Genomic DNA, 15,000 nt, shown 5'->3' on the forward strand with positions numbered 1-15,000 from the left:
AGGCGCACTTTGTTCGAGGGGAGGTGTTGGATGATGGAAGTCCCACTTCGGCTAATTTAGGGAATGATCATGGTTTTATAAGTGAGGAATACTAACTCCATTGGAGTGCTTAGGTTCAAAGTGGACAATATCATACCATTGTGGAGAGTCGTGTTCGTCTAACAATCTCGACTTTGAAATTGTTAAAATCACTTACCTAGTTCACAACCATCCTAACATTTGTCAGATCATTAACTGTTAACGATCAAACGGGAGACGAAGACGTTGGTGAATCTAGAACAGTGAAGCTGAAGTTACGTTTCATGAACAAGATTCCCTCCGTTATTTTCACCAACAACGACATCGAAGTCGAGAACGGTGAGCCACTACGAATTGCGCTATTTGATCCCACCAACTGCAACGACATCACTCCAACAGATCCTTTATTATCAACCCTGATTGAGTTTGTCGTCATTGATGGAGAATTTGGCTCTACCCAAAGAGACGACGAAGTTCATTGGAGTGTTGACGAATTCAAGAAAGGCATTTTGATTGAAAGAGAGGGAAAAAGACCTTTACTTGTTGGTAACGATCTTAGGGTTCGTCTGGAAAACGGAGTTGCGGTCATCAAACATTTGAGATTCACCGACAACTCAAGCTGGAGGCGGTCGAGAACGTTTCGATTGGGAGTAAGGATCATTGATAATGATATTTTAGCCAAGTACCCGAGAATCGGAGAAGCTATATCGAAACCTTTTAGAGTCATGGATAACCGTGGACAAGGTATCTCGTTTCTTTCTTCGTAAACGTAATTATATCAATATTTTAACACTCGACTTGAAATATATGAGGTTGGCAACCCACAAATTATTATAAGTGATAGCCATGGGTTACCCCAAACAGGCTTTGATGGATATCAAGGCTATGATTTCACGTTAGAAGGTATTGCAACTATTTTTTTTTGCTATCTCTTCTTCGCTATCATATCATTCGTTATCATATCATATGTATAAATATCATTTTCGTATGCAGATTTTCAATCTTTGTTGTCACACGGTGAAGCTTTGATCTCAAATAATCGTAACGATATAAGCATATACAACCAATACAACCAACAAGAACCAAGTTGGTGCCTAAACCAAAGTAATGAAAACGATGTTATTAAATAGAACCCATGTAGAGGTCACGAGTGCTTTAGGAGTTAAGGTTAAAACAAAATTTATCGATTATCTATGTATCAACCAATTGAACTGTAATCAAGTTGATTGTAATCCAGTTGACAAGATTAGTTGAGTTTATAAGTTATTGGAGTGGGTTGTAAGATGTTTTTTATTTAACTTTTTTTTGTACATTTTTATCACCCATTTTTCCCATCTAATGTCGGAATAAATAAGGGTGTTTATATTAATCAATAATTGGACTAATGGACTATCCAACCCAAATTATAAAGGTTGGATTGTGTTAGATTTTTTTTGTTCAGTTCCGTTGGTTTGAGTTTTTGGGAAATTGAAATTTTGGTTTAGTTTGCTTATTTACATTTTTTTTATTGACTAAACCCGACCCATCTAAAAATAGGGTTTACAATCGAGTTCTACCCTATTTAAAAAAAATATTTAACGTTTATAGTCGATGTTAATAATGTGTTGTGACTCGTAAATGTTTAATATTTTAATTATTAATGTAACATGTATTGTAGATAAGTAGAATTTTTTAAAATAATTAAAAAAAAAAAAAAAAAAAAAAAAAAAAANCTTAAAAATAGAGGGCTAGATTGAGTTGGGTTATGAACTCTATTCGAGCTGCATCAACCCGACAGTCTCAAAATTTTGGTTAGTCCAAAAGATTTTTGTAACGTAACCGGTGCACAACTACCCTAAGAATAAGATTCACATTAGGTTGTCATTAAATAGCTAAGTTAAGAATAATGTTTGAATGAGTTATTAAAAATTGTCTCTTTGGTTTTAAAATATTTACACAAAACCCCAAAACTTGGGCCAATCATTGGAAAGTGAAAACTATCACTTTTATCAAAACGGTTAATGATGGTTAATGATAACATATTTATGATCACACATCGTATTCTGTCAATTTAATTATTATTTAAAGATTTGGTCTATAGAAGAGACGCTGATCCAATATTCTCGTGGATTGGGTTGGGTCAGGTCGAATTGAGACACTTTCCTCGAAATCTTCAAACACTCTAGTGAGCTCGTTCACCATCAAATTCTCCATCAAGCACGATCACCTCAACCAAGAGCGACAACAAACGATATGCAGCCCCAACAATTTTATTACTATTGGTTGTTAGATTAACTGACTCTCTATAATGGTATGATATTGTTCACTTTGAGAATAAGCTCTCGTGTCTTTGCTTTGGGCTTCCCAAAAGGTTTCACACCAATGAAGATAATATTTCTTGATTATAAACCCACGATCATTCCCTAAATTAGCCGATGTGGAACTTTCATCGCCGTTGGTATGAGACCTTTTGGAGAAGTTCAAATTAAAGTCATGAGAGCTTATGCTCAAAGTGGACAATATCATACCATTTTGGAGAGTCACGATTTCTAACATGACATCAGAGTCATGCCCTTAACTTAGCCATGCCAATAGAATCCTCAAGTGTCGATGTCTCTAGAGAAAGGAGTCGAGCCTCTAAGGAGAAGTTTTTCAAGGGCTCTATTGACCTCATGAATTGAGGATTGTTGGGACGGAGCCCCACGGAATTCTTTGGAAGAAGGTTCGTGGGGTTTTCGAGCTGGGGTGAGTGAAGAAGAAAACACCCAAAAAGGATGAATTTATAAGAGTAATAAGGAACTAATGAATTTTCCAATTATCATAGCCAAGAACGAACCACGAACCTTCATGCCACGAGAGGAAGAGAGAGAGAATGAGAGATGTGAATGTGGAAATAAGGGTCATCTTATTCTTCCATACCTAACCCTTTTATTAATATCTAATTATCTTTTTCTTATCATATATTCCAATTTACATAAAATTTAAACTCAATTGAAGGAGGGCGATAAACGATAGTTCTAACTATTTTCTTACGGGTGTACACACGTTGGGTTGAGTCCGACCCAAGAAACTCGAATAGAGTGTGAGTTAATAAGCTTGATTTGTATATGACATCGTTTTTGCACGATTTAGAGTATTGTTATCTTTTATGTATGGTACCCTTGCCCAGTGGTCCTCCACGTGTATGTGTGATATGCTTTGATATGTGATGTTATGTTAGATATCGCTATATGATATGCCAAATAATATTATGATATAAATGAAAGTTCATGTTACGTACGATAAGCTACGTTATCCTATGAGATGTCACGATGTACTATAATATGTTACGTTAGACCATGATATGATATGACATACTATGATATATTTTAAAATAAGGAAACACAACCCCTATGCTATGATTTGAAAGTTATGTTATGAATAAAATGATTTTATAAGAGTTTATGTGCGCATATTATAGAACGTAATATATGATGAAAAAATGAGAGTTGTCTTGCATGATTATTTACACTACGATAGAAAATATGGGAACCTCATCCATAGTTGTATAAGAACAGATGTGTACATTATGAGACTGAAATGACCATTATGTTTCCCATGATGCTACGACCGAAGCTATTCCCTTTGGGTGTTCGACAATAGCCCAGAGAGTGTTAGCCCGACCAGCAAGCCTAGGAGGTGTGCAAACCTGCCTGGTGGATCCACGCTCACACATGTTGGTAGTGTGTAGAAAAGTATTATACATCCAATTTGCCCGGACTGGAAAGGCGTCTAAGAGAAGATGATTTTAAATGATAGGTCTCATCATTTTTTATGTGTTTGCATTCCCCTACCCCAATTGTAGGGTCACTTACTAGGTATTTCTTAAAATACCCAAACCTTATGTTATACTTATATATCAGGTAAAGGCAAGACAACCATGTACGGATGACAGCGGAGTCGTGTTGAAGACCATGGAACTTGTGTTAGGATTGTTACATTTTATTTATTTTGATGCTCTTATGTTAGATCAGGACATCGTTTTAATCTTTTCTTTGTTTTATTTAATTTCACATTGATTATTTTTCGTTGTTTTGTTTTAAAGCTTTTTATGTGAACGTTTAAGTTCATGACATTGTTTTATGAATTATTTTAAATGAATGTTTTCGTATAATAAGGTCATGTCATGCATGTAGTAGCGGCTCTATTTCAATAGAAAAATAGAGTCGTTACATATGGTGAACCAAACTTCTAACGGCTATAAATTTCAGCTCAACGTTGAATTGATGAGATTTGTCTCAACGTCTTCATGGAAACAAGATATAAAGTTTAGATGAAGAAATCAAGTCGATTGTTGGCCTACATCAAGTTGTAGAAAGGCAAAACTACGTAATTTCTAGCAACTTCAATGAAGATGTTGCCCCAATGGTCAAACTTTGACCAAAAAGTCAAACGTAGCCCTATTTTGACCGAGTCTTAATGGTCGTTCCTTTCACAAATTCAAATGTTGGTTGAAATCTAACACATTAATGGACATACCCAAGAAAAATTGGAGGAATTTCAGCTCGGGAAGGACTTGAATCGAGCCCCCGAGCACATCGAAGCAAGTAATAAAGGACTTCAATTTGACGTTTTACCTAATAAATACTTAATAGGACAGAAAACTAAGTAATTTATGAAATTCACCCACTGAATGACATCTGTTGTACATGAATTGTAAATTATTGCCTAATATCACGAGTTATGATTTATACAGGATTTCAAGATTACACGAGCCTGTTTAGGGCATAAACTAATGATACGAGTAAAAATGACGCAAATGCCCCTCTAATACCTTCTATGATGTTTATGGTTTAAATAAGCTCCAAATGACATGAAATTTTACTTGGAACCTATTTATAATGTTATGAATTGTTTAGGCACGATTTCAATATCTTATAAGCATGTTTACGACATAAGCTAGCCTTAAGAGTAGAATTGACAAAAATGCCCCTACCATGACTATTATGATGGTTTCAGGTATTAGTGAAATCCGAATGACACGAAACTGTACATGACACCTATTTATGTTACTAAGAAAGATTTAGGCATGATTTTAAGGTAATAAAAGCATGTTTAGGGCATAAAGCACGATAATAGTAAGAAATGACGAAAATATCCCTACTATACCATTTATTATGTTTCTAAGTTTAAATAAATCCCGAATGACATGAAACTTTACATAATACCTATTAATCAACTCTTTTTAAAGTCAAATGGAAACAAGTACAAATTTTCAAAGGAATTAATTGCAAAGGCTTGGTATCACATTGATAGAAAGTGATATCATAAATTGAACTTTAAAAATTAAAGATATCTAATATCATTCTAATTAGGTGAGGAAATTAATTGTTCACAACGTCTTATTTTAATCAACCATATACGAATTTTTCGACAGCACGTGTGACGAATAGATAACTAAATTCATCAACATTGAAAAAAATGAAATAATTAAATCAAATATTCTCTTAAATTTAACTTTGTAACAATATTTTAATCCCACCCTTGACATTTATCTATATATATATATATAGATATAGATATAGATATAGATAAGCTAATTTGTTTTAATAATTTTAAAAAATAGGTGTAAAAAAATTATTTAATAATAATAATATCATACATAGAATAGGATGAATTCTCATTTGTTTTGGAACATAGATAAAAATCTAATTATTTTCTATAATCAATTTTGCGACNTTTCAGCTTGGGAAGGACTTGAATCGAGCCCCCGAGCACATCGAAGCAAGTAATAAAGGACTTCAATTTGACGTTTTACCTAATAAATACTTAATAGGACAGAAAACTAAGTAATTTATGAAATTCACCCACTGAATGACATCTGTTGTACATGAATTGTAAATTATTGCCTAATATCACGAGTTATGATTTATACAGGATTTCAAGATTACACGAGCCTGTTTAGGGCATAAACTAATGATACGAGTAAAAATGACGCAAATGCCCCTCTAATACCTTCTATGATGTTTATGGTTTAAATAAGCTCCAAATGACATGAAATTTTACTTGGAACCTATTTATAATGTTATGAATTGTTTAGGCACGATTTCAATATCTTATAAGCATGTTTACGACATAAGCTAGCCTTAAGAGTAGAATTGACAAAAATGCCCCTACCATGACTATTATGATGGTTTCAGGTATTAGTGAAATCCGAATGACACGAAACTGTACATGACACCTATTTATGTTACTAAGAAAGATTTAGGCATGATTTTAAGGTAATAAAAGCATGTTTAGGGCATAAAGCACGATAATAGTAAGAAATGACGAAAATATCCCTACTATACCATTTATTATGTTTCTAAGTTTAAATAAATCCCGAATGACATGAAACTTTACATAATACCTATTAATCAACTCTTTTTAAAGTCAAATGGAAACAAGTACAAATTTTCAAAGGAATTAATTGCAAAGGCTTGGTATCACATTGATAGAAAGTGATATCATAAATTGAACTTTAAAAATTAAAGATATCTAATATCATTCTAATTAGGTGAGGAAATTAATTGTTCACAACGTCTTATTTTAATCAACCATATACGAATTTTTCGACAGCACGTGTGACGAATAGATAACTAAATTCATCAACATTGAAAAAAATGAAATAATTAAATCAAATATTCTCTTAAATTTAACTTTGTAACAATATTTTAATCCCACCCTTGACATTTATCTATATATATATATATAGATATAGATATAGATATAGATAAGCTAATTTGTTTTAATAATTTTAAAAAATAGGTGTAAAAAAATTATTTAATAATAATAATATCATACATAGAATAGGATGAATTCTCATTTGTTTTGGAACATAGATAAAAATCTAATTATTTTCTATAATCAATTTTGCGACGATCTCTTTTTACGACAATTCTTCTTTCACCAACCGCTTCATCAACCGGACATAATGTTGAGTAAAATTGATGAAATACCATAACTGAGAATGTGAGGGGAGTTTGGCGTGATGGTTGGTTAGGTCCGAGAGATTAGGGGTAAGGGAACATAAGAGGTTACTCGAGATTTTATATTCAAAAGTGAATAATATCATATTTGTGAAGATCCCACATTGGCTAGGATGAGAACGAAACATCCTTTATAACGATGTGAAAATCTTTCCCATGAAAAAGGTATATGAATGAATCGAAACCATATTCGAAAGAGAACAAGACGATAAAATGACTAAAAAATACTTAAAAGAATTGAAAGTTACTACTTATCCCAACAACGTGCACATGGTAAATGACTCAATTATAAGAACTTCAAAGTTAAGTGTGTTTTGTAGGACGAGAACAAAATATGTTGAAAAGGCTCGTATAGTTTGTGGGGTGAGACCCGTCTTCACCTTTTAGAATCGAGAAGTAAACAACGTGAATATGTCATCCGGGGTTAGGTGCTGGCTCGTATAGTTTGTAGGGTGAGAACAACCTTCACCTTTTAGAAGCGAGAAGTAAATAACGTGACTATGTCATTTGGGGTATTACGTGCTGAATTCGAATTATGGATCAAAATATCGGGCATAGAACGTTACCTAAATTGTTTAAAAACAAAAGTTATAAAGTTATAATTAAGGTTTAGGAAAAGAAGACCCAACTCGTCTCCCTCCACTTGTTTCCAATTTCTCAACTTTTTGTCCCAATTTCACAACACACAAGCTTTGGGGTCGAAGGATGTTTCCTCGTACTTTCCATGGAAATGGAACACAATTTAACCCTAAGCTTCACTTTCTTAACTTCATTTATAACACTCATTCCCAATCAATTTCACAACACACCAGCTTTGGGCTCGAAGGATGCTATGATTTGAAAGTTATATTATGAATGAAATGATTTTATAAGAGTTTAGGTGCGCATATTATAGAATATAATATATGATGAAAAAAATGAGAGTTGTCTTGCATGATTATTTACACTACGATAGAAAATATGGGAACCTCATCCATAATTGTATAAGAACAGACGCGTACATTATGAGACTGAAATGACCATTATGTTTATCATGATGCTACGACAGAAGCTATTCCCTTTGGGTGTTCGACAATAGCTCAGAGAGTGTTAGCCCGACTAGCAAGCCTAGGGAGTGTGCAAACCTGCCTGGTGGATCCACGCTCACACGTGTTGGTAGTTTGTAGAAAAGTACTATACATCCAATTTGCCCAGACTGGAAAGCCGTCTAAGAGAAGATGATTTTAAATGACAGGTCTCATCGTTCTTTTTGTTTGCATTCCCCTACCCCAATTGTAGGGTCACTTACTAGGTATTTCTTAAAATACTCAAACCTTATGTTATTCTTATATATCAGGTAAATGCAAGACAACCATGTACGGATGACAGCGGAGTCGTGTTGAAGACCATAGAACTTGTGTTAGGATTGTTACATTTTATTTATTTTGATGCTCTTATGTTAGATCAGAGCATCGTTTTAATCTTTTCTTTGTTTTATTTAATTTCACATTGATTATTTTTCGTTGTTTTGTTTTAAGGCTTTTCATGTGAACGTTTAAGTTCATGACATTGTTTTATGAATTATTTTAAATGAATGTTTTCGTATAATAAGATCATGTCATGCATGTAGTAGCGGCTCTATTTCAATAGAAAAATAGAGTCGTTACATACGGTGAACCAAACTTCTAACGGCTATAAATTTCAGCTCAACGGGTTAGAATTGATGAGATTTGTCTCAACGTCTTCATGGAAACAAGATATAAAGTTTAGATGAAGAAATCAAGTCGATTGTTGGCCTACATCAGGCAAAACTAGAACGTAATTTCTAGCAACTTCAATGAAGATGTTGCCCCAATGGTCAAACTTTGACCAAAAAGTCAAACGTAGCCCTATTTTGACCGAGTCTTAATGGTCGTTCCTTTCACAAATTCAAATGTTGGTTGAAATCTAACACATTAATGGACATACCCAAGAAAAATTGGAGGAATTTCAGCTCGGAAAGGACTTGAATCGAGCCCCCGAGCGCATCTAAGCAAGTAATAAAGGACTTCAATTTGACGTTTTACTCAATAAATACTTAATAGGACCGAAAACTAAGTAATTTATGAAATTGACCCACTAAAGGACATTTGTTGTACATGAATTGTAAATTATTGCCTAATATCACGAGTTATGATTTATACACGATTTCAAGATTACACGAGCATGNTAAGTTCATGACATTGTTTTATGAATTATTTTAAATGAATGTTTTCGTATAATAAGATCATGTCATGCATGTAGTAGCGGCTCTATTTCAATAGAAAAATAGAGTCGTTACATACGGTGAACCAAACTTCTAACGGCTATAAATTTCAGCTCAACGGGTTAGAATTGATGAGATTTGTCTCAACGTCTTCATGGAAACAAGATATAAAGTTTAGATGAAGAAATCAAGTCGATTGTTGGCCTACATCAGGCAAAACTAGAACGTAATTTCTAGCAACTTCAATGAAGATGTTGCCCCAATGGTCAAACTTTGACCAAAAAGTCAAACGTAGCCCTATTTTGACCGAGTCTTAATGGTCGTTCCTTTCACAAATTCAAATGTTGGTTGAAATCTAACACATTAATGGACATACCCAAGAAAAATTGGAGGAATTTCAGCTCGGAAAGGACTTGAATCGAGCCCCCGAGCGCATCTAAGCAAGTAATAAAGGACTTCAATTTGACGTTTTACTCAATAAATACTTAATAGGACCGAAAACTAAGTAATTTATGAAATTGACCCACTAAAGGACATTTGTTGTACATGAATTGTAAATTATTGCCTAATATCACGAGTTATGATTTATACACGATTTCAAGATTACACGAGCATGTTTAGGGCATAAACCAAGGATACGAGTAAAAATGACGCAAATGCCCCTCTAATACCTTCTATGATGTTTATGGTTTAAATAAGCTCCAAATGACATGAAATTTTACTTGGAACCTATTTATAAGGTTATGAATTGCTTTGGCTCGATTTCAATATCTTATAAGCATGTTTAGGACATAAATTAGCGTTAAAGGTAAAATTGACAAAAATGCCCCTACCATAACTATTACGATGGTTTAAGGCATTAATGAAATCCTAATACCACAAAACTTTACTGACACCTATTTGTATTATTAAGAAAGATTTATACCTGATTTTAAGGTAATAAAAGCATGTTTAGGGCATAAAGCACGATAATAGTAAGAAATGACGAAAATATCCCTACCATACCATTTATTATGTTTCTTAGTTTAAATGAATTCCGAATCACACGAAACTTTACATGACACCTATTTATATTATTAAGAAAGTTTTATACCTGATTTTAAGGTAATAAAAGCATGTTTAGGGTATAAAGCACGATAATAGTAAGAAATGACGAAAATATCCCTACTATACCATTTATTATGTTTCTTAGTTTAAATGAATTCCGAATCACACGAAACTTTACATGACACCTATTTATATTATTAAGAAAGTTTTATACCTGATTTTAAGGTAATAAAAGCATGTTTAGGGTATAAAGCACGATAATAGTAAGAAATGACGAAAATATCCCTACTATACCATTTATTATGTTTCGTAGTTCAAATGAATTCCGAATGACACGAAACTTTACATAATACCTATTAATCAACTCTTTTTAAAGTCAAATGGAAACAAGAAATTTTCAAAGGAATTAACTGCAAAGGCTGGGTATCACATGGATAGTAAGTTTTTTAAAGATACCTAAAACCATTCTAATTAGGTGCGTCTTATTTTAATCAACCATATACGAATTTTTCGATCGCACGTGTGACGAATCAATAATTAAATTCAACATTTCCAAAACCGTGAAAAAGATGAAATTATTAAATCAAATATTCTCTTAAATTTGACTAGTCTCACCCTTCACATTTGGGAATACAAAATTTTGAAGTAATATATATATATATATATATACCATCAGGGCCCAGCGTCCTCGCTAGCACTCTTTCCTTCCTCCAATCGATGTGGGACCGCCCCAAATCCACCCCCCTTTGGGCCCAGTGTCCTTACTGGCACACCGTCTCGTGTCTACCCCCCTTCGGGGGAACAACGAGAAGACTGACACATCGTCCAATGTCTGGCTCTGATACCATTTGTAACAGACCAGATCCACCGCTAGTATATACTGTCCTCTTTGGGCTTTCACGTTCGAGCTTCCCCTCAAGGCTTTAAAACGCGCTTGCTAGGGGAAGGTTTCCACACCCTTATAAATGGTGGTTTGTTGTTTCCCCACCCTTATAAATATGTATACATGTAAGAGTTTAAAAAAAAAATTAAAAGCTAATTTTTTTAATAATTTTAAAAAATAGGTGTAAAAAAATTATTTTTAAATATTTAGAATTTTATTTCAATAATGATACGATATATAGAATAAAATGTGAGAGGGAGATTTGGGGTAAGGGAACCTAAGAGGTTACTCGAGATTTTATATTCAAAAGTGGGATAATATCATATCTGTGAAGATCCCCATTGGTTAGGAGGAGAACGAAACATCCTTTGTAAAGTTGTGGAAATCTTTATGTAGCAGACGCGTTTTAAAAACTTTGAGGGAAAGCTCGAAAGGAAAAGCTAAAAAAAAAAAATAAATAATATCTGCTAGTGGTAAACTTATGCCGTTATAATATTATTGTCCGGATATAAGTATAAAAAAACAAACCAAAAGAACATTCTTAAAACAAACAAAAAAAAAGAATCATTTTATGGTCATACATATTTGTTGGTTCATATTTATGAGCATCACTTAGGTTTGGGTACCTACTTGTTCCATGACAACATTTGACTACAATCATCTTCAAGTTCGTCCAAGAATGTCTGGTTTTGGTCGGCAACTTCTGCACCTCTCATGGCTTCAGCGTGGAACTCTATCACCTGGAACTCTATTGTCTTCCATGTCTTGTCGGGAACTCTATCGCCTAACAACTGCATGACACAAAATAATCAATTATATTGAACTAATGAAGGATGATTATGAATGAAATAGTGTTTTTTTGTGTCTTATTGGCTACCTTTCTTAGATAACGAGGATCCCTTTTATAAGCCTTCACAAAGCTTTCCACGGTTCGAATACCTTCGGAAGATAAGCGCTCGTAATATTGACCAGTTTTGCTAATCCCTTTCAATCTCCATACTTCGTCTTCTCCCATTAAAGGAGGGTGCTTATTGTTCCCTGCACGTGAATGAAAAACTTTTTCTTTTATTATACTTTTATGTTTCGTGTGGTAACCTAAGCTGGGCGGCAAAAAATGACCATAATGTTTGCTGAGGATGGTTCGGAGTGAGTCCCACGTTGGCTAGCCAATTAGGGAATGATCGTAAGTTTATAAGTAAATGAATACATTTCCATTGGGAGAGGACTTCTGGGGAAGCCCAAAACAAAGTCACAAGAGCTTATGCTTCTCAAGGAAGTCCTCATATCTTATTTCAATCTTCATCGGGCTAAATTTGTCATTTAATTTGTTGACTATCAAAAATGTTTTCCATATATATATTATAAGAGAGATTAATTTTAAAGAATTATATGTATATACATACACACATACACATACATATTGTGATATCCCCATTGGTTGAGGAGGAGAAGGAAACGCCCTTTATAAGAATAAAGGATGTGGAAACTTTTCCCTAGCAGGCACGTTTTAAAACATTGAGGAGAAGCTCAAAAGGAAAAGCCCAAAAAGGACGAGGACAATATCTGCTAGTAGTAGACCTGGGCCACTATAAATGATATCAGAGCCAAACATCGGACTACGTGCCAGCGAGGAGGTTGTAACGCGAAGGGGGTAGACACGAAGACAATATCTGCTAGCAGTAGACCTGGGCCGTTACAAATGGCATCAGATCCAGACATTGGACTATGTCCCAGCGAGGAGGCTATTCCCGAAAGGAGGGTAGACACGAGGTGGTGTGCCAGTGAGAAGACTATTCCTCGAAGGGAGGTAGACACGAGGCAGTGTGCTAGTAAGGACCCTGGCCCCTAAAGAGGGGTGGATTTGGTGGCGGTCCTACATCGATTGGAGAAAGAAACAATATCTACTAGCAATAGACCTAGGCCGTTACAAATGGTATCAGAGCCAGACATTGGATTATGTGCCAGCGAGGAAGCTGTTCCCCGAAGGGGGTAGACATGAGACGGTGTGCCAGTAAGAACTCTGGGTCCCAAAGAGGGGTTCGATTGGAGAAATGAACGAGTGGCAGCGAAGACGCTGGGCCATCTTATAAAGGTGTGGAAGCCTTTCACTACTCTCGAGGGAAGCTCGAAAGGAAAAAGACTTGGACTATTACACATAGAATATATATATATATATAATATAAAAAGTGAGTGGGAGAGGGACGAGATTTGGGTAGGGTAATAAGTACCTTTGCTTCTATGTTCCATGACTTTAAAAGAGTTAGAAACAGCCTCTCTAATTCTCAAGTAGTTGTTGTTGCCCAAAATTTCATCATCAATGACCTTTACTCCCAACCGAAAGCTTCCGGTTCTGGTCCTCTTAGAGTTGATGATAAAGGACAAATTGTTGATCCACAAAACTCCATTTTTCAAACGAATCCTCTTATCATTACCATCGAGGTAAGGCCGTCCTCCAAGTCTTGGAGTGACAATACCTCTCTCGAAATCTTCAACACTCCAGTGAGCTCGTTCACCATCAAATTCTCCATCGAGCACGACCACCTCGACCAAGAGCGACGACAAAGGATGTGCTGCCCCGACAATCTTATGATTATAATCATCGGTGACATCCATTAGTGCAATTTGTAGTCGCTCGCCGTTGTCGGATTCGATGTCGTTGGTGGTGAAAATGGTGGGGAGAAGCTTGTTGAGGAAACATAGCTTCAGCTTCACCATTTTAGACCCACCACCTCCGACAACGAATTCAGCTTCATGTTGGGAAGTTCTACACGTGAAATTCAATAATCATAATGATGAAATTCATTGGTTTAGTTTAAAANAATTGATTTAGTTTAAAACATGTAGAGACAAACCTTAAAGAACATGATTGTCGGGGGTTATTAGCCACCACCTTTGTCTCCACCTCCTCACGTACCTAGTATCCACATCCACAAATTCAGTTCAAAAACACATATATGTCCTTAAATGTGATCCACGATCGAAATTATGTTAAAATAAGTAGAAGAGGCAAAGGAACACTGAGGGGAGAGATTTTTCAATTCTCTTTGTTGTTATGAAAAAACATACCGTTGATCGATCGAGAAAGCACTAACTAGCTTCTTGAATTTTCTCTTGAAGTTAAGAACCAAAAGATCTTACTAATTAAAGTATAAAATTTAGCCTACAACCACAGAACTAGATCTAGAATTTGTCAATTACTACCAATTCTTTTATAATTGCTAGTAACTCATTCTACTGAGCCAAATTTATAAGCCCAAAAGAGAGAGGGGTTTGAAAGTACCACCGGGCGAATAAAAGTTTCAAAACGAGCCAATGTGTTCGGAGACGAAAAGTCAGCTACAATCCTGAGAAACCCAGATCAAGATCAAGATCAAGAACAAGATCAAGAACACAAAACCGTGTTAGATTATGAAATCAAAGTAGAAGAGATGAGGAAATTAAGAAAAAAAAAAACCAAGATAGAGTGAGGAAGTTGATTCTTTTGAGGGGTTGTTCTTGATCATCGTGAGAATGCAAGAGACAATGAAAATCCCTCTTTTTGTTCATTGGCTCCATTTTAAATGGAAATTTGGAAGGTTGGTGAGAGATATTGGTAGTGAAGAACGCTCACATGGCTCAATTTATAAGAGTAATAGGGTAGCCAAGAACCAACCACGAACCTTCATGTCAAGGGACCTACGCGGTTTCCACGAGAGCGAGAGGATGAGAGGTGTGAATGTGGAAATAAATGGCACAAAGGGAAGCCTCTCAAGGGCTATCTTCATGAATACCTAACCCTTTAATATCTTCCCTTGTCCTTCAAATTTACATAAAATTTAACTTCAAATTTGTTAGACGAACAC

General features: G+C 35.0%; 1 protein-coding gene and 1 pseudogene across 1 annotated transcript; one reads left to right on the forward strand and one right to left on the reverse strand.

Moving 5' to 3' along the window:
• The window catches only part of LOC111780467, a 16,198-nt pseudogene extending 15,413 nt beyond the window's left edge, over nt 1-785 (forward strand).
• A 10,890-nt stretch (nt 786-11,675) lies between these two features.
• On the reverse strand, nt 11,676-14,734 carry LOC111779761 (calmodulin-binding protein 60 C-like). Its single transcript, XM_023659885.1, has 6 exons — nt 14,613-14,734; nt 14,439-14,502; nt 14,011-14,072; nt 13,387-13,922; nt 12,036-12,196; nt 11,676-11,949 (listed from the first exon to the last, which is right to left on the reverse strand). The coding sequence occupies exons 1-6, from the start codon at nt 14,711-14,713 to the stop codon at nt 11,785-11,787; spliced, it is 1,089 nt and encodes a 362-aa protein (XP_023515653.1). The 5' UTR covers nt 14,714-14,734; the 3' UTR covers nt 11,676-11,784.
• Between the last annotated feature and the right edge of the window lie 266 nt (nt 14,735-15,000).

This window comes from Cucurbita pepo, chromosome LG18, assembly GCF_002806865.2.
Source record: "Cucurbita pepo subsp. pepo cultivar mu-cu-16 chromosome LG18, ASM280686v2, whole genome shotgun sequence".
NCBI lineage: Eukaryota > Viridiplantae > Streptophyta > Magnoliopsida > Cucurbitales > Cucurbitaceae > Cucurbita > Cucurbita pepo.